This window comes from Mercenaria mercenaria, unplaced genomic scaffold, assembly GCF_021730395.1.
Source record: "Mercenaria mercenaria strain notata unplaced genomic scaffold, MADL_Memer_1 contig_3906, whole genome shotgun sequence".
In the NCBI taxonomy this organism is placed as follows: Eukaryota; Metazoa; Mollusca; class Bivalvia; order Venerida; family Veneridae; genus Mercenaria; species Mercenaria mercenaria.
This window is the reverse complement of record NW_026462092.1, coordinates 44,205-65,531: the sequence shown is the minus strand read 5'-3', so window position 1 is coordinate 65,531 and position 21,327 is coordinate 44,205. Positions and strand designations below refer to the sequence as shown.

Genomic DNA, 21,327 nt, shown 5'->3' with positions numbered 1-21,327 from the left:
ATGTTAATTTACTCGTGGAATTTCAATAAATAAAAACATGTTTATAATACCAGAGTCAAAGAATACTCAAATTCATAAAACAGGATGTCATACATATTTTGGAATAGTTCATAAATATTTAATAAAAGAAAGGAGAATGACAGTTAATGAGAATGATTTTAATACTTTGAATTTAGTTATCAAGACTCTGTTTAACAACAACCGTTATGTATAAGCTACATCAGTGTATTTTCTTTTGAGAAATATTGATAGAATAATGTTTTATTACAACATCAAAAAAATGTAAGCATATTTTACAGATATTTGTAGATCTATTTTTTCCCTATCATTATTCTCATTTAAGCGTTATAATCTGTTATAAGTTGTAATGTGCAAAAGTCAACACATTTTTCAGAGAATGTAGGTTCTCTGTTCCCAGTAAGTTCAAACTACTTAAATGTCACTTCTGATTTGCGAAGCATGGTAAGAGAAGTTTGAGTACATATGCAAAGGTTGAACCCGTTTCAATCATGTGCCATGTCTTGAAAGCCCACGAACCGTCGCGAGTTCTACCAATTTGAAACATTGAAGTATCTGGTAAAATTGTTACCTTGTGCAATGATTGTGTTCACTGTTGAAATATTCATCGTCAAAGAAAAGGCTGTTTTCTCTCCTTCTATATTTAGTGTCATGTTTCGTAATGATTTTGACTGATCTACGATGTCATTTTGTACGGAAGAGATATTCGTGTCAGCTTTCATAACGATGGTATAGTTGCATACAATACTACCATTTCTGAAAACCAATGCAGCATATACATTATCAACATTATATTGCATGTCATGTGCTTTTACAGACAAAGTTTTGAAATTTGCTGGAAATGAATACATTGTATATTTAAATGCCGTTTGTATGAAATGTACTGTAGGGACAGCATAACTAGACAACTAGATAAACATTTTAACGCGACGGTTGAGAAAAAAACATATAATCAATATTTACCTGAATCCATTGATGCGCACGTGATCAAAACCTTCGATATTTTTGTACTGGTCATGGAGCTAAATTGCAAAAATACAATTGATATACTATTATTAGTAACAACCAGATACAAATAAACAAACGTTTACATGCATATAACAAATATGCAAACGTCTACATGTATATTACAAATATACAAACGTCCACATGTATATTAAATAAAAAAGATGTATAAACGAATTAACATTAAATACTTTTCAGTATGCATGTAGAAATATGTGGTCAATAATTAATCAATATTTAATATGCAACGAGACCCTCGCTGAGAAACAGAGCAAAATAAAATAATAATAACACTGGGACGTCTTTAGTTTACTGACATAATATGCATTTCATTCTTTATTATGTATTAAAACATAGAAACACGTTTAAAGTTAATTATAATTGTTAATTATAATATGTTTTAGCTTACATTCTCAAGAACTAAAAGCAAAAAATCATACCCTTTTCTTGAAAGCTGCTTCGTAATGTTTGTAATGTTCTGACGATTTATCTTTTAAACTGTCATTAAAATTTGCTTTATCTAGTTTTATTTCCAAGTCAATTTTTATGTTCAGAGAATCTGAAAAGTAAATAGCACATGAACACATAAACAAGATTTTTTCTTAATTCAAATGTTTAGCACTGCATATTTCCCATAATAATGAACTTAAACTAAGACATAGCACTAAAATACAAGTAGTCCATTTAAAGAATCAGCATTATCGTTAACTACCAAAATTATTGCAAACATTTTACATGTAAGATAGAACGATGGGCGATCCTAATGTTTGACTTGTTTCAACATTTGAACGACATCACAAAAAAGTTACATATTCGTCGAAATCTCTGATGTACGATGATCATTGCGAGTACTTGTATTTAGCGCGCCAGACCGCCGTTGTTTCAAAGCGCTCCGAGTTGTTTACAATTCTACTTAAATTTCGTTTTTCAGATGTATTTGTTATCATTTTTGCTGAATTTAGTTGATGCAGTTGCAAAGCGGTGATAATATTTGAAGCGACAATAAAGAAAACATCATTTGCAAATCAATCAAAAGTAAAGCCAAAATGAGTCCTCCAATGTTCTGTGTAGTTTCTCATAAAAACTTTAACGACTAAATCACTGAAGATTTTTTAGGTACCAGACAGAACTATTTTGATATAACTTCCGTACATTGTATCTGCTTTTATTTGATCCGACATTCTTTTAGTAGTTTTGTTTTTTTGTTTCATAAAAGAGGTTATAAACACCTTGTAAAGTGCCTGTGAGTGTTGCTAATAATATCTTCTTCTTTCTGATATTGTCTCGGTAGCAATGTGGTGCAGCGCTGTATTCGAGTGCCGGAGGCCGTGGGTTCGCTCCCTGGTCACGTTATACCCATACCATAGAGATTAAAAATGAAACAAGTAGCTCACTCTCTTGGTGCTTAGCGTTAAGATGATAAATTTAGATATTCAAGGGACGCAGCGCAATAAATTTGGGTTCACTGCTGCATGTAGATACCGTCGTTTATATGATACATGACGTTTTCACACGAACCTTCCTTCCTCAGTGTATCACAATTACCTCCGTAGTGTTTGCTTTTTATGGATTATGATTACTAGCCTTTTACACTACCCACGTCTCCTTTTATATGCTATCCCCTAGTCCAGGCGACGGGGAACAATGATTGATAAAATCAAGACGTAATGGGCAATGACTTTTCACGAAGAAAACCTATCATTGATGGACATACCATTACTATATCCCTGTACATGTAGTGTTCATAAGAACGTACTATTACAGTCAGTTAAATGTGAAGTTTTACCGTTCCCTCATTAAAGAAAGTGACGGTTCCATCAGCAAACGTTTTGTGTCATACTCTCATCTGGCCACTTCAGCGTAGTTTGTAAATATGAATATCAGTATCTATAGAAAGACTTACAAAGTTTTTCTCTCAATTTATTAATTGGTACGTCTACTACTCTCTGCTTGGGAATGTTTTAATTTTTACATTTTTGCGTTAGAACCTCATTGACATACAACTGATTTATTTCATATTATTCTTATGTAGAACTGTTTTATTTTTCCAAATGGTTCCACTTGAGTGCAGGAGATGGTCACTAAAAGGAAATCACATTTTAATAAGCTCTTCCCTATAGGGTCGAATATTTACCATCCAATGCATTTAATCAAACAGTTATAAAACATAACATCTATTCTAACCTAGTTTGTTTATCACGTGTAAATAATATCCATTCGTTGTAGCAAACAATTCCGCGAACGTTTATGATATAGCTCCACAGTGACTTTCGTACTGTATATGCTGCCTGACAGAAGTTCATCATATGATTTATCAGATTTTCACATAAGATAAAGCATTCTTGACAGTGTTTGTTAAATTTCCTCGATAGAACTTTACCCATTACATATAGACTTACCCTAAGTCCTCTTTACGCAAGGGAGACAGTCTGGTAACAGAGTGAAATTGTTGAGTAAACACCGTTTGTCAATTATAATCCTGTCAATGTTATCTAAGTGCAATGGAAAAGTAAGCTATTTATGTTACCTGCAATGAGGATAACACAGTCATACATCTGACAGTCCTGAAATTGTTTTCTTTGATTTTCTCATATTTCGGGTCTGTTTGTTGACAAATTCCACCATAAAAATGTCACACTTTCCCCCAGGGCATTAAATGATTTTCTCTTTACACATTTTTCTTTTCAAAATGCTGAGCTTTACAGTAATTATGCATGATTCTTTCGTGCTTAAAGGTAAAATGTGTATTGTCAGCATAAGGTACTATGTACATAGCCACCTAAGCCTACATTAAAATTTTAGTGGAGTTGTCTCCATTTTTTCCAGATATTGTACCCAGGGTCATTTTTGTCAGCTTAAATAACTCTTTTTTTTTTCAGAAAACGATATCTTAAATATTTTTTCAGACTGTGTACTTTGATACAGTTAGCTACATATATATCTGAAATAGATACTGCCTGCTTGAAGTTAATGCCTACATTACAGAAATAGCGATATAACACAAGCAACGAAAATCTTTTTTTGTTAAAGCAAGAGACCAAAGGTAAGACAGGTTATCGACCGTAGGCAGATAACTCAATGCAGACGTTCTGTACCGATATATTTTCTCGGCCCTTTCTTGCTTTGCTGGGGAAATGATTTGTCTATTCAATTTCTTTCTCCAAACTACTTTCGATGGAAATACACCAGTGTTTACAAAAAAAAATTCCTCTGATTCTGCAACGAGCTCTGCTCTGTTTGTAGAAATCTGGTATAAATCCCAGAAACTGTATATCGTTCCTCAGAAAACTGACTAGACGGTTTACAAACACACTCTTAGCCAGGTTTTTACATGGCAGTCGACATAGCTGTCCTAGGAACGTTATGTTTACAGTGCACTATATGTTCCATTGTCCACTGAGTTTATATTTAGTGACGCAAGTGTAAAGTCTATACATATGTTAATTTTAAAATTGCTGAATAGCTGTCGCACAAAAACCGATGCGCTTTTTCAAGTTTAAACATATCGTTTTCTGTACAGTTAAACCAAAGCACACATACATATAATGTATTAGGAACAATTGAATTGTACATAGTTTTTGATGTTAGTGGATTACGAAGTTCGGATGGAGGCCACTGTTTGCAACACTTAGGTAGGTTCCACGCAGTTTCACACATCCGTCGTGTCTGGACGTCTGCACGGTTAGGAAACTGTTACAACTAATTCCAAGATGGATGTAATCATCTAATTTTTTAATTTTCTGCGAACCAAGTGTCCATTTTCTTTGCCAGTTTCCAACGCTGTTTTCATTAAACACGGTAACCATTACACTCAAATCGCCACCGTACCGAGTATTTGTAACAAATTAACAACATTTCAGTGAGTTCATGTTTGGAAAACAGTACTAGGATCATATCATCTGCTTCTGTCGGTGAGCTAATTTTGGTATTAAATTGCAGAAGTCCTTTTTACTGGCATCCAAATCACATCTTGTATAAGCATATTTGAATACTGAGGTATGCAATAAAAAGTGCGTGAGAACTATTTGAAAGTTCCTTTTCTGTTGCAAATTTTAAATTAGCTATATCAGTCAGGAAAGTTTGCTATTTCTAATTGACCATGTGAATATAGTTTCAAGTTTTATTCCATATCATTATGATAACTGATATTTCAGAAATGAAGTTCAGACATGCAAAATGCGACCCATTGACGCTGCCGCCGTTTGGTAACGTTGCATTCTTACTAATTGAAAATAGCTCTAACGTGTTATCAGTAATTTATTCATCTTTCAACATTAAGTTTGATAATGATGATAATATGCTTGTTTGTGAGTTTGACCTTGATTTTTATCTAATGAGGAAAAAGCATGCAAAATATTGTTGACTAGCTGAAATAGTGTCGTCTGCGTTTTATTTTTAGCAAAATGCTCTAAATGCGGATGTAAAGTATGCATAATGCTCCGCTTGACCTAGGGTCTTCCTTCACCATTAAAACTGGAAAATCGCAATATGTCTTAAACTTTGTCGATGTGTCAACCTAAAACAATAAATGAATACATGAATAAATTGGAGTTTACAAGTTTGTCCTAATGGCATTTTATTTCCTAGCCTTAAGCCGGAATTTTATCAAATGGATAATGATTTCCACATAACCAGATTTGAGTGAACTTACCTAACTTAATAATGGCAGGTTCCGGTTTTGCTGTAACACCTGGTTCCGGTTTGGCTGGAGCAGCTGTTGTGTAAGGTTTTACAGCAGTCGTTACGTTAGGTTTGGAAGTAGTTGTTACATTAGATTTGATAGTAGTCGTTCGGTTAGGTTTGATAGTTGTCGTTCCGTTAGGTTTGATCGCTGTCGTTCCGTTAGGTTTTAAAGATATTGTTCCATTAGGTTTAATAATAGTCGTTCTGTTAGGTTCGATAGTACCTGTTCCGTAAGGTTCGGTAGTAGCTGTTCCGTTAGGTTCGATAGTAGCTGTTCCGTTAGGCTCGATAGTAGCTGTTCCGTTTGGTTCGATAGTAGCTGTTCCGTTTGGTTCGATAGTAGCTGTTCCGTTAGGTTCGATAGTAATTGTTCCGTTAGGTTCGATAGTAGCTGTTCCGTTAGGTTCGATAGTAATTGTTCCGTTAGGTTCGATAATAGCTGTTCCGTTAGGTTCGATAGTAGCTGTTTTGTTAGGTTCGATAGTAGCTGTTTTGTTAGGTTCGATAGTAGCTGTTCCGTTAGGTTCGATAGTAATTGTTCCGTTAGCTTCGATAGTGGCTGTTCCGTTAGGTTCGATAGTAGCTGTTCCGTTAGGTTCGATAGTAGCTGTTCCGTTAGGTTCGATAGTAGCTGTTCCGTTAGGTTTGATAGTAGCTGTTCCGTTTGGTTCGATAGTAGCTGTTCCGTTAGGTTCGATAGTAGCTGTTCCGTTAGGTTCGATAGTAATTGTTCCGTTAGGTTCGATAGTAGCTGTTCCGTTAGGTTCGATAGTAGCTGTTTTGTTAGGTTCGATAGTAGCTGTTTTGTTAGGTTCGATAGTAGCTGTTCCGTTAGGTTCGATAGTAATTGTTCCGTTAGCTTTGATAATAGCTGTTCCGTTAGGTTCGATAGTAGCTGTTCCGTTAGGTTCGATAGTAGCTGTTTTGTTAGGTTCGATAGTAGCTGTTCCGTTAGGTTCGATAGTAGCTGTTCCGTTAGGTTCGATAGTAGCTGTTCCGTTAGGTTCGATAGCAGCTGTTCCGTTAGGTTCGATAGTAGCTGTTCCGTTAGGTTCGATAGAAGCTGTTCCGTTAGGTTCGATAGTAGCTGTTCCGTTAGGTTCGATAGTAATTGTTCCGTTAGGTTCGATAGTAGCTGTTCCGTTAGGTTCGATAGTAGCTGTTCCGTTAGCTTCGATAGTAGCTGTTCCGTTAGGTTCGAAAGTAGCTGTTCCGTTAGTTTCGATAGTAATTGTTCCGTTAGGTTCGATAGTCATTGTTCCGTTACGTTCGATAGTAGCTGTTCCGTTAGGTTCGATAGTAGCTGTTCCGTTAGGTTCGATAGTAATCGTTCTAGTAGTCGTTCCGTTAGCTGCACCATGTAAATCACGTTTTTCTGCAGCTTGACTTGGTACTGATATCGCGACGATGACGACTGGAATAAAAAATGAAGATGATTCATATTGCTACTGAAAGACATTTAGTAAGATATTTTAAATTTCAGCTGTAATATTAAGGTTACTTTGACAGAAGTATAACTAGAAAATGAATAAAATTTTCTTAACAATATCTTCTATTTTTACTTTTATGAGTAATACAAAACATTACAGTTTAACTATGAAAATCTGACGTTCCTGATTACAGGGAAATAAGTGTCAGGTGTAACAATATCACGGACCAAAAAGTACTATATATATTTTTATCTTTATTTGAATACTTTTTCTGTGGGATCCAAAATTCTTTTCGCTTGGTATTCTTTAATCTATAAAACTTTCTCTGTATGTATTTTTAGATAGGTTTGCATTTTGCTTTAAAATGTTCAGTATTATTAAGTATGTTTACAGGTCCCCTTTTATCAACGAATATTATCCTTAGGATATTTCTGTATTCTGCATTATATTAGCAGTTATATGTTGTTTTACTTTTTATTTTATTTTCTCAAACTGTTAAATTCTTCTCAAAATCACGAACCGTGACCCGCCATTCTAACATGCTATTTCTTAGTCTTATATTTACTTGATAGAATTGGATAATAAATTGATTTGAACTAGTGAGCTACACGTAGTAGTTGTGAGAATGACTTAAATGCTAAAAACTGTTTTAATGTTGTTTTGTTATATCACATTGCAAGCAAATGTTAGAGAATATATGGTTTACAAGTATTTGATAATTTCAATTAGTGATAAAGATGTAACTTTTCTTAGAATAAATTAATAATATTTTAATAATTGCCTCTCTATGTCGTACCGCTAATGCTACGGACCACGATGCAAATAAGACCTTGCTCTTTATTTATTGTGATTGGTTATTCTTAGCCGAAATAACTCTTAACGACCTGGTCTGCGGACGAGGCTGTTGCAGTGTTACATGTATAAAATGAAACATAAATCAAAAACATAAAATACTCGTACTTGTAATAAGATATAACACCGAGATAAATACATGGACAACAGTTAGTTGAAGGGCAAATGACAGAATTCAAGATGCCCAGCATCTTTGACGGAGATATAAATATTTTTTCTCAAAAACAAAATCCATTCTTCTTTCTTGTAAAAATACTTGTAAGTCAAAACAGTTACACAAGTTTGAATACGTTCTGCACAAGTACGAGAGACGTTTAATGTAATATGAAAACGGAGTTTCAAAAAGCTGCTGTTACATGTCAAACAAGCACTTCTTTCAAATGTGAGAAAGTACCTCTTCGGAAGTGATAATAGGAAAATGTTCAGTCAATAAAATTGAAATTTATTAATAGTTTCGAAATTCAGAAAGAACGTTTATTTATTAGTTATTACTAAAAGGAAATAAAAACAATGAAATAAGACTTCAGTTTTTTCTAATAAAAATACTTGTAAAGTGGCAGAATATCGCAAAAGGTGTCATTCAGAGATACATCATGTTGTCGAGGAGTTATTATTGCGCACAGCAAACATACGAGGTATTGATTGAAAGTGTGACGTTGAAAAGTGTGGCTGTTTTTACATAATCTCAAATGTGCTAATGCTTTAAAAAAAATGCTTTTATAGCATTTTGTGACAGTCCCAAGCATTAAGCCGAAATTTTGCGCTAAAACATTTTCGTGAAATGAATAAAAATATCGAGAAAATAATCATTTATTGCTGAAATGTTTTCAAGAAAAAATGCATACATTTTCTGAAAAGTTTACAAATTATCGTGATAGCTATCTCGTGGCAGAAATATGCCACCATAAATACGATCTTCAGATTTTTCTGATGATCTCAAACATTGTCTACTAGGAACATACTATGTATAGAGTAGTCCAGATCTCAATAAATGTGAGAGGTATGGGTTTTTCAAATTTGTTAGTATTTGGTCCTATATATTTTTCAGTACAATACAATTTAGCTGAATTCAAAAATATCTGTTGGCCATCTGAAAAATGATTTTTATTGGTAAAGATGGCGGAAAACGAAATGGCCGCCAAAATTAAAATATTTCTAATATAAATATGTAATAGTATTGCTATTATCCAAAAATATGTGATTTTCTTGATCAAAGTAATGTGTAACATAGTAACAGATTAAATAAACAACATCTTTTGTCACAGATAAATAACTTTTAATCTAAATGTATGCTCCGGTAAGAGAGAAAAAAATTAAAAACCACTCTGAATTGACAGTTTCGACAAAAACATGGTCATTCACGCTGGTTATAATTGCAAAGCTATTGTTGAACACAGTACAGTAATTTTATATTTGGAATCAGTTTACAGGACAGAAGGCAAATCCATAAACTGTTTATCATATTTATAATTATTTCAAAATAATATGGATTGTAATATTTGAACCTTAAGGTACGCCTTTACAGTCCAATTTGATATATTAATTTACTGCCACGATTTCATACAGCTGGTAATGTTTTTATCACATTTACATATATCTTTGCATAAGAGCCCAGTCGTTTTACATTTACATCTATGGGTCCTGCACCCAGATGTACACCAGCAAGCAATGAACTCCATACAAGCTTGAGGAACTGGATCACGGGTACAAATTTGTGGATTAAATGTGTCATCTGCCACCTTTCATCCCATGTCAGTAGGTGCAGGCAGGTCTGGATTGGGAACAGTTGATTTGTGCCATACCAGAGCTTGATAATGAGCTCCTCTTATGTGAAATGAGCAAGCATCACTGGTTGGCGGCATGTGTTCTAGACTTGTAGACCTGCCAAACGTAACATTTTGAGCACTGTCAGTACTTACAGTATATTGGCCATACATTTTGCAAATAAAATATTCACAGCTTTTCATTACTTCATCGGACAGTTGTCACTATCTAAGACCTTCTATCAGTTTTACATTGGTTGTAAAAACTTTCAATGCAGATTTTTAGAGATGCCACAGAAATATGATGTTGTGTCAGAGCCAGTAAGTGCATGAAAGGCATGAAAGGCAAATATTTTTATGCAACTTCAGATATTGATGACTGACACTGTCTTGACTTGAATGTATTTTCGTTTTTCTTTTTCACTGTTCGAGCCATCAACCATACTGTTGCATTTAGTTCATGCAGTTCAAGCAGGCGGTAAAGTAAAAGCCACAAAAATCAGTATCTCTGGCAGAAACAACAAGAGTATTACAATTTGATCGTTTACTGCAGTGAACAGCATGGCGAGAGAACAGATCATCCCTTAATTTAAGTGCAACGTGTACAAATGACAAGAAATCGTCACTGGAATTATATTTCAGTATTTCAGCCGTTCATCACTTTATTGTCAGTAGTATTATAATGGGCATTGACACAGCACATCCATATGGAACAAGATGTGTATTCCTTTCATCAGAAGCTCTATGTACTGGAGTTACAAACTGAAATTGGTTACCTAGTTTCTCAGTTGTAGGGCTTCTTTGAATGATGATCTTCTTGAATTACATGACAAAGGAATTGTTGAAGAAGTCCTTTCAGCATTTATGCGGTATCTGTTCCAAATGTCTGAAAGTTGCAGTATTTGCGATTTTGATGAAGCATTCTCAAACTCATGTGTAAGAATGATCATGGTAAGATCTGTATTTGTGTTGTCTAACTTGGTTTTGCGAACTCCGTATCTAAAAGAATTTAAATATTTGTTATGAAATTTGCCCTCTGCAGCTATGCGGATGTCACAGGGTGAGAAAAATGTGCAGTCAGTCCTGGGCTCGAACCCGGGACCCCTCGCTTACAGGGCGAGTGCTCTACCGACTGAGCTAACCGGCTGCCTGACACATAATCTCCCTTTATGTGACCAAGTCCGTACCGCGACATTACACCCCACAAATTGGAAATTCGTCCTCGAATTCCGGAGGTACATAATAATGCAAGCGTTGTTAGACTGACCAAGCAAGCATGCCACGGCCCCACGTTGGGCGCCAAATGTCACAGGGTGAGACAAATGTGCAGTCAGTCCGGGGCTCGAACCCGGGACCCCTCGCTTACAAGGCGAGTGCTCTACCGACTGAGCTAACCGGCTGTCTGACACATAATCTCCCTTTATGTGGCCAAGTCCGTACCGTGACACGGTCGTTGACAGCAGTCAGTCGCAATCGCATTGTGCTATCAAGGTTAGCGTCCTTTAAAATACTATCACTGACTTGGAAGGTAGTTATGTTAAAGAGTTTTTCATTTTTTTTTGTCTTGAAGGAACATACTTATTTCGCAATTTATTGGTTTAACCATCTCCTTGCTGGAGTATATGATAAGATTTATGAGGATGCAGCTTTATCTGATTTTTTCTGGAGGCTTGACTGAAGAGTTACAAAAGTTTTTTCCTATGGCAATGTATTTTGTCATTTACATTTACTTTTTTCAATTCTACTAATGGCTTCATAGTTAGAATAACCTCTAAGTTTTTTTTTTATGTTGATTCAGTACACTGTTTTAGAAATGTTATGCCTTGATGCTGTTAAGCTTCAAGTCAGAAATAGTATAGGGGCCTCTTTGTGTGTAAACAAACGGGCGCCATCTTGGATGACCTAGTTACTATAAATAGTAATTCATTTGCATATAAGAAATGAATTCAGTACGCATGCGCGGCGGCCATTTTTAATCTATTTTAAGAATGACTTCACAACGTTATAAATAGAAACGATCGTTATAAATCTATTTTATGACTGTCATACTGAAAAAGACTTTATGTATTATGAATAGAAAATGTCTGCCAGAAGTATACGGAGCTGACTCGTATACCTATCTAGGGCGTGGTCGCGCACATTGAGGGTCAGGTGCTCATCCCTAGACGGGGAGATAACATGAATGCAAAATATTACAAGAAAATCAAACAGAATACTAATTATATTTAACCATATAAATTCATCTTAGACCTAAATGAACAAATACATTTTTAGCTCACCTGGGCATGAAGTGCTCAAAGGTGAGCTTTTGTGATCACCCTGTGTCCGTCGTCCGTCCGTCCGTCGTCCGTCGTCAACAATTTGACGGTTAACACTCTAGATGTCACATTTTTAGCTCAATTTTAATGAAACTTGGTCAGAATGTTTCCCTCAATAAAATCTTTGATGAGATCAATATTGGGTCATCTTGGGTTAAAAACTGGGTCACCACGTTAAATCAAAGGAAAAGATTGTTAACACTCTAGAGGTCACAGTTTTGATCCAATCTTAATGAAACTTGGTCAGAATGTTACCTACAATAAAATCTTGGACAAATTAGATACTGGGTTATCTGGGGTCAAAAACTAGGTCACCAGGTCAAATCAAATGAAAAAGTTTGCTAACACTCTAAAGGTCACATTTTTGGCCCAATCTTAATGAAACTTGGTCAGAATGTTACCCTTAATAAAATCTTGCATGATTTCGATATTGGGTTATCTGGGGTTAAAAACTAGCTCACCAGATCAAATCAACGGAAAAGTTTGTTAACACTGTATAGGCCACATTTATGACTGTATCTTCATGAAACTTGGTCATAATGTTAATCGTGATGATCTTAATAGAGGCCACATTTATGATCATATCTTAATGAAACTTGGTCAAAATGTTAATCTTGATGATGATCTATAGGTCAAGTCAAAATCTGGGTCAGGTGGGGTCACAAACTTGGTCACTAGGTCAAATCAAAGGAAAAGGTTATTAACACTCTAGAGGCCACATTTATGACTGTATCTTCTTGGAACCTAGTCAGAATGTTAAACTTGATCTTTGGGACAAGTTCGAATCTGGGTCATGTCGGGTCAAAAACTAGGTCACCGGGTCAAATCAAAGGCAAAACTAGTTAACACTTTAGAGGCCACATTTATGACCATATCTTATTGAAACTTGGTCAGAATGTTAATCTTGATCTTTAGGTGAAGTTTAAATCTGGGTCAGGTGGGTCAAAAACTAGGTCACTAGGTCAAATCAAAGGAAAATATTGTTACCACTCTAGATGCCACACTTATGACTGTATCTTCATGAAAGTTAGTCAGAATGTTAAACTTATTCATCTTTAGGTCAAGTTCAAATCTGGGTCATGTCGAGTCAAAAACTAGGTCACGGGGTCAAATCAAATGAAAAGCAAGTTAACACTCTAGAGGCCACATTTATGACCATATCTTAATGAATCTTGGTCAGAATGTTAATCTTGATGGTCTTTAGGTCAATAGGTCAGGTGAGCGATACAGGGCCTTCATGGCCCCCTTGTTTTAAATTAAAACAGATTATATTAAAAAGCAAAGAACATTACTGATCCAAATCGAAATATTTATTACATTAAAACTAAAACATTAAGCATTGTTTAAGGTAAATACATGTTTAAAAAGCAAGATTTACTGACGATTACTTTTTTGTCGACGATGTGTACCCCTCGGCGTCCACTAAGTAAATGACCATGTATCTGTTTTAACAAGACGTCATTCGAATGAACTCATAGTCTAATTTTAGAATGAACTTCCGACCTCGGTGCAATTATTATTAGGTACTGTATACCCATAGCGATGCTCATTAATCAAACGAGTCTTTGATGGTTGAGCTTTGGTATTCATGCGTAAATTTGTACCGGATGAAAATATCATTAAATTCTCCATTTGGCACTCAGGCGTGAAAGTGCACTTCCTGCATCTCTGAGTTCATGTGGTAAACTCATTATTTTTTCCGGAATAGCGCTAAAGCGTGATTGTGCACTTTCTGCCTCTCTGAATACACGTGGAAAACTCATTAAGTGTTCTGACTTGGAAATCGCATAATGCTTTTAACTTCTTAAATAAGCTGATACATTGCATCTGCAAAATGGGACTAGACTAGTTGGCAGTTCTGTTAAATACATAGGTGCTCTGCCAATGCGACAGCTAAACACGAAAGAAAGGATCTTAAACTCCAAGCCTGCTTTCACCGGCAACCAATGTAAGCTATGCAATGCTTGTCTTGAGCTGTCCAATTTCCTGCTGTTAAGGACAAGTTCTGCACACATGTTTTAATTACGTTGCATCTTACCCATCCCAACGTAAGCTACATAGTGGAGCAGCTTAGTGTGAAAATCTAAGGAAATACTTCACTTGATGATACAAGTATGAAATTTACACTAAATGTTCATCATATGGCCCAAATTCAAAAATGATCAAGGGCCATCTAAAATTCATCCATTTTCAAGATGGCCTCCAAATTTCAAAATGGCTGCCAGAATTGAGACATTTTTCATATAATCAGGATCTCTAAGTTTCTAAAATATCATATTTGTTGGGATGTAACATGTTTTTCCCTATCAATTTGTTCCCATAAGCTGATAGTTTTATTTTTAATGTTGCCTTTTCCAAATATCGACCCATTTAAGAAGGTCGCCATCTTTAAAATGACCACCAGACTATTAGATAACGTTCTTATCACGGCCAAGTATGAGTCTTCTACTTTCAGCGCTATAACCATCGACTATTGATTAGATCCTTGTCCCAGATAAACCTGAAAGCATATTATTATGATACTGGCCTGAAAAAAGCTAATATGGTTTATATGGACGTCTCTTCTTTTCAATCTCTTCTCTGTTCTATCCTTCATTTCTTGCTTTGTTTCACTGAGAAACAGTCTCAAAATCATGACAATACTGAACTATTGCTAATTAGCTGAAACGAAATCTTTAATTAAATGATATGTGTAATGATTCTAAAGAATGAACTACAAACACTACAACGGCACACTGATATAGTTCATAATGTCATGTTACTCAGCATGGGGTTCAGTGACAACTTTAATACGTATATATATAAAAAAAAGTCGTATCCCATACAGCAAAATGTTAAAATATATGAGCCGTGCCATGAGAAAACCAACATTGTGGGTTTGCGACCAGCATGGATCCAGACCAGCCTGCGCATCCGCGCAGTCTGGTCAGGCTCCATGCTGTTCGCTTTTAAAGCCTATTTGAACTGGAGAAACTGTCAGCGAACAGCATGGAGCCTGACCAGACTGCGCGGATGCGCAGGCTGGTCTGGATCCATGCTGGTCGCAAACCCACTATGTTGATTTTCTCATGGCACGGCTCATATATTGAAGGCGGTAAAAGGATAGTCCCTTGGCCTTCAAAGTATAATAGTACATACTTTGTATGAAGAGATACCAAATTTGAATATATCATTGTAAGTTTAAGTATCTGTGCTTTTGTTTATGTTCTATTTCAAACTCTGGATAATGTTGAAAAGAATTTAATAGCAGACCTCCTAAACTATGGAATAGCTTTCTTAGATGCGTTGAAAATAATACTAAACTATTTAGTTTTCGTGCGGATAAAACAGGACGTATCACTAATGGTGATGAATACCCCCAGATATCAGCTTATTGTCAGAGGAACAGGGTTATTGAAAATATGATACATTGATTTGTATATTGTACAGGGAGAAAATGTACAAAGACGCACAAAAAATGGTGTGCAAAACTGTATAAGATCTAAATACTTCACGGCTGTACCTTAAAAAGAAGAAAGTAGGTCAAGTTCAAGGTCTGTTTGTTTGTTCAAAACTGTACAAGTGGTTCGAGTTTTATGGCAATATCTTAAAAGGCATACTATGACTGATAAGTAGCGCGGACATTTTTTCCATATATATATGATCATAGTAACAAAAGGTGCCGATATTGTTTGCAAGTTATATATAAACAGAAATGCGCTTGCTCCTTGTAATCACGAAGAAGCCGATAATCGTATATTTGTTCATGCAAAGCATGCCTCATTGACAGGAAACCGAACAATTACAATTATTAGTTAGTTCTTGCTATGGCAGTGTATTGATGTTCTGTGGCTTGCTTACTTGGTCCTCACTCAGAGGCATTGCCATTGTTTCTTGCTTTTACCCGTTGCGACACTGTTTCTGCATTTGTCGACAAGGGCAAGAATGGAATGTTTGTGAAATAGCTATAGTTCAAAGTATTTCATAGTCTCAGTGTTGCCAAATATATAATAACTGAGTAGGAAAAAATTTTAGTTATATTGTATGCTCGATCAAACACGACATGCAAGATGGATGAAGCTCGACTTGATTTATTTGCCCGGAAACAAAGAGCGTATAATGCGATTCCACCAACAAAAGGTGCTCTGAAACAATTCATCAAGCGAGCATTTTTTCAGGCAGGCCATGTCTGGGGTAAAGCAGCTGTTACCATGCAGCAACTGCCGCCTCCGTCAAACTGGCTGAAGCAGAACAATGTGTGGATCCCTTATCGGTTGGAATTGTCGTTTATATCTGAATGCTTCCAGGTCCTTCAAAACTATGGCTGCAAAAGGACTTCCTGTACTGGAAATTGCAAGTGCCACCACTTAGGTCTGTTATGCACAGCAATTTGATGTTGCCACTGTTACGAAAATGACTAAATGCATTATTTCCGATGTGTGTAGTTTCATGGGTATAGTAAATCAACAGAAATAGTTTCTTAAGGTTTACTTTATAAGAAAATGTTGCTCTTGACTGGCAAGTGCTCACGCTGTCCTATTTCTTTATCCCCTCGTGGTTTATAAGACGCATTTTTTAACGATGTTAATTTATTGCATTGAATGTAATCTGAGTGTAATGTATATAAAACTTATATTGGTTGGTGTGCTCCAGATTTTACCATTGTTCGAAAACAAAACTGCAAGTTATAAAAACTTAAGTATTGAGATGTCTAAGCCATGAGCTTAGTCATACAAAATTGATTACAAATTAAAAGAATATGAATACTACAGATTGATATTCTAAACTGAAACGAAAGTGTATAAATAAAACCAAGGAGCTGCGTTCAATAAACGCTTGATGCCCCCAGTGGCATCCTTGTCGGTAGATTTTGCACCTGAGTCCTAAACGAGGTCATGGTCAAACTGAGGTCAGGTGATGTTTGAAGATGAGGAATGGTCACAGTCTACATCTGTATCTGTATCAATTCATTCTTGTAAGGGGTATTAATGCTAGACGAAACGGTCCCATTTGGTTAACCAAAAGATGGCCCATATAAAGCAACCTAAGTCCAAAATGAGGTCAAGGTCAAGGTCAAACTGAGGTCAGGTGATGTCTGAAGATGAGGAATTGTCACAGGTTACATCTGTATTAGTATCAAATCATTCTAGTAAGGGGTATTGATGCAAGTCGAAACGGTCCCATTTGGTTAACCTCGTGTGGACGAACGGACGGACAGAAGAACGAAAGGACGGACGGACTGGATAATCACTATATGTCTCCGGCATCAGTAGATGCTGGGGGAATAAAATGCTATCGTTTTAATGTATTACATGCTTGCCTCAAATAAAGTACTGAAAAGTAAATACAAAATGGCGGCCATTTTGTTTTCGCGGCGGCCATCTTGAAAACGACATTATTTCAAGTGGCCCTTGATCTTATGTAAAATTTAAAGCGCATGCCAGGTAGTTACTGTCCTGTAAATTTGATGCTTATAACATCAACTGAAGTATTTTTGCAATATCCTGCTCTTCTGTATTAGATAATTTACATTTCGAGAAATCTGCACACGTTCTTTCATGGGATAATATTGCGCTCCTAAACTCACACGATAGATCTATTTCTCATGCAGAACTCGTACATATTTCTCGATCCAAGTCTAATAACGCACTATTATTACGTACTCGTTTCTATTTCCCAGTAAGTTACAATGGTAACAGAAACTTAAATATTTTTCAATACACTGACGCCTGAATTTCATATCGGGTGCGTAACGTAATTTACAGCGTGCCGTTGCATTAATTATTTTATTTATTTCAGTACTGTCAGTCTTAATCAGACTATTAAACAAATTTATAATATTCACATTTTGTTTATACATGTAGATATGCATGTAATAAAAAGGTTATTATCTTTGCATATTTACATTATACGTGTAGATATGTATGAAATAAAGTTCCTAATGCACGAGTTCTGCAACGGAAATAGTGGTCGACTTTTGGAGCGCAATATCATTCCGCAAAGAAACAAATTAATATTTTCCTATGTAAATCTAATACAGTAGTATTTTTATTACGTACGCATACCTCACTTATAATTATTAGATACATGGTACACATCTTTTTATGAAGCATGAGCGAAGCTGAAAATATATCATAGCTATAGAACTTAAACGTGACGAAATACCTGAAACTGGCGTCACACACCCGGTATGAAATTTGAACGTCAATATGGAAAAACATTAACATTTCAGATTCCACAAACTTAATAGAGCTTTAAAACGAGTGTTAACAAATACGTTTATTAGTGTGTGCGAAGTCTTAAAAAGTGTAAATACAGGCCTATATGTAGCGTGCACCTGAATTACTTTCTTTTGCCATTATAGGGGAGACCGGGGATAGTTGTTACATGGGGTAGGTTGTTACACTGCAAATATCGAAGTGATGACGCATCATATAAAGTCACAGATTATGTGTGTTTGTTAGTTTTAAAAGTCGCCATCTTTTACGTATGCGTTGTTTAACTTGGTGACAGTTATTTGAAAAATAGAACAAAGAGCTAGATTTTGGGCCACGTAAGTAAATTTTCGAGTTTTTCATATATTTTCGGTTCACGTGCACACTTGAAATATATATAAAACTTTAAAAATGTTGTTGGACTAAGCAAGGAATTGTGCTAAAAATCGTAAAATCTCAAGAGGTTACATGCTTTCTCCGAGTTGTCTACCTTAGATATTGTCACGTGTTGTGGGGTCGGGGCATGTTGTTACAATTAGTGCGGGGCACGTTGATACATACTACCAGTTGACCCCAAAGAGAAGATTCACAAGAGAACCTTTATTTGAGACTGGAACAACCGTATTAGACCTTCCTGTTTGAGACAAGGGAAACCAGAACACTACTTTTGTTATAGTAAATGCCCGATTGAACCAGGAAGCTGCATATGGGGATGGACATTGTTGGCTCTATGCTGTAGTTACATTGAATAGCAGAGATGACAACTACCCCATGCGCATACTACTGAAAATGAAGTGAAATGACCATGCAAGTTACTATATAGATTTTTTCAAATGGCCAAAATGTAACTGACGATATTAAGCGCTACCTTATATTGTCAACTTTGTGTAGCTGCATTGGCACCTCTGCCATTTTAAATCATCAGAGCTCCTCCGGCGATACAAACATTATTGCAATTTGTCTATGAAGATGTCGTATTCAGTGGAGAAATAAATATCTTGTCCTGATTGGTGTGAATAGAAATGAAATAAAATCTAATAGTGCACTAAGAGCAGCGAACAACTACAACAGGCCTGCGTTTTCTCCAGATAAGAAATGCCAATTTAGAATGACTGCTGGATGGCGAAAGAATGTAAAAGAGCTCTTCTGACAGATACGCCCAAAAAGAGTGCTAACATAGTAAAATAAGAATTCACCATGAAACTGTGGAAAATTTGCTAAAAATGAGCAAAACAAGTGCTCAGAACTAAAGAACAGAAAGCAACAAAACAAAAGAAAATGTAAACAGATGTAAACATCGTCCTATTTGTCATCATTGTGGATATGATGGAGAAATGGAAGAGATGTTTTGATTTAACCATATTGTATTGCATATATACATGCAAACAGATACAAAAAAAATACAAGAAGCAGTTTCAGTAAATAGTAGGGGCCTATAGCATTGTTCAGGCTTGCATTAATGCTGAAAAAATAGAGTATGGACCTGTACGGTTTGAAATTCGCAAGGTTTTGTTTAACTTCCAAGGCTCTACTACAACTCGGTGAAATGATTCATTTGTGAAATGAAAATGCTGTGTTATACATATTATAAACAGATTGGAAAGCATTGTATGTTTACTGTTGTGTTGTAAAAATGTAAATTCTTTGTAAAATTGTAAAATTGCTTATTGTAACAATTTGCCCCAGACGCTGTAACAATTTACCCCAACGGTGGGGTAAGTTGTTACATTTCACCAACATGGTACAACTATCTTTATCGGATAGTAATATTCTTCGTTTTAGAATTAATAGTACAAATTTGAAAATTGCAATGAATGGGCTTTACAAAGATAGTAAGCTGGACAAAATCGGTTAAATAATTCATCCGATACAATATAAAATATAAAAAATGTAACAACTATCCCCGGTCTCCCCTACTTTTATCTTTATATTTTTTCAGGAATAACTTAACTCTATAGTTAAACTGTGGAATAACCATCATGTAAGACCAACAAGCAATCCAAACCAGCCATACGGAAGACTATTTTTGATGTATCATTGTCCTGGTATATTCGGTTGTCAGGATAACCTTTGTCGTACGTCTGAAGCACAGGTGAACTTGTGTGTTGAGGAAAGTATTCAAAAGGGACATGTTACATGTGACGAAACGGTATTTGAACTGTGTACCATCATCATGTCTGACCATAATCTGATGTCTGCCAAAACAGCAGACGATGCTGCACTGCTTTACCAATTTCTCCGACGGGAAATATGAAACGAACTTCACCAGGACTAGGCCTAAATGCAAGACCAACCAATATAAGACGTAGTCTGTCAACGCAAAGGCTATTATTCATTGTCTTACCCTACTCCGTTATTTACAAGTTTATTTAAACAAGCTGACCATGTTCGTTTGTAAAACATGAAAGTGACATATAACTGTTAACTGATTGTTGTAAACATATTAAATAGTGTCTTTAAATCAATTCATTGTTAATCTCAGTATTAGTAAAGCAGAAACAATTTCAATGTTTAACAATTAAAAGAACCAGTAAACGCATCTAGTGTAACCCTTTGCTCATGCGCGAGAATTGATCCAAAAGTACATGGATATTAGTTATATCTTTGATATTAACGGACGCCAATATAAACATTTTAACTAGACTATTCGAAGAATAAGGAGGGCTATTGTACTCAGTCCAGGCGTCGATGTAGGGCTGGCTCCGTCGCGAGTTATAAGAAATGATTTATAGCAAAACCGTGTTTCAACACTATTTATATACGCCGAGCGTAACAATTTTACGAGGCGTATACCGAGAAATGTTTTCGAACGACATATAATCTGCGGAGTGTATAGTGTTCAAACACAGCTTTGCAACGAACTATTCCGGTTCTAATATGTATATTGTAAAATTTAATTCAAATATGATAGAACTGTTTCTTCGCATATAACTGTTTCTTCTTTTGAAAGTCTCATTAAAATCATCTCTGAACATGCCCGTGCCCCGCCCCATGTTGGCTGAGAAGTGACCTATACTTATCAAAGATGCACCATACTATTTTGGCCAAGGAATATTTCTCAAAA

General features: G+C 35.7%; 1 protein-coding gene and 1 non-coding gene across 2 annotated transcripts in view; both read right to left on the bottom strand.

Moving 5' to 3' along the window:
* The window catches only part of LOC123537974 (proteoglycan 4-like), a 54,566-nt gene that overhangs the window by 7,185 nt on the left and 26,054 nt on the right, over positions 1-21,327 (bottom strand). The window contains exons 3-6 of the mRNA XM_053534688.1: positions 5,675-7,120; positions 1,464-1,582; positions 982-1,040; positions 590-774 (exon numbers count right to left, since the gene is read on the bottom strand). Of these exons, the coding sequence (XP_053390663.1) occupies positions 590-774; positions 982-1,040; positions 1,464-1,582; positions 5,675-7,120 (1,809 nt within the window). The remainder of the gene's footprint in view (positions 1-589; positions 775-981; positions 1,041-1,463; positions 1,583-5,674; positions 7,121-21,327) is intronic.
* Trnat-ugu (transfer RNA threonine (anticodon UGU)) lies at positions 11,079-11,151 on the bottom strand. Its single transcript has one exon. It is a non-coding gene; the product is annotated as a tRNA-Thr (tRNA).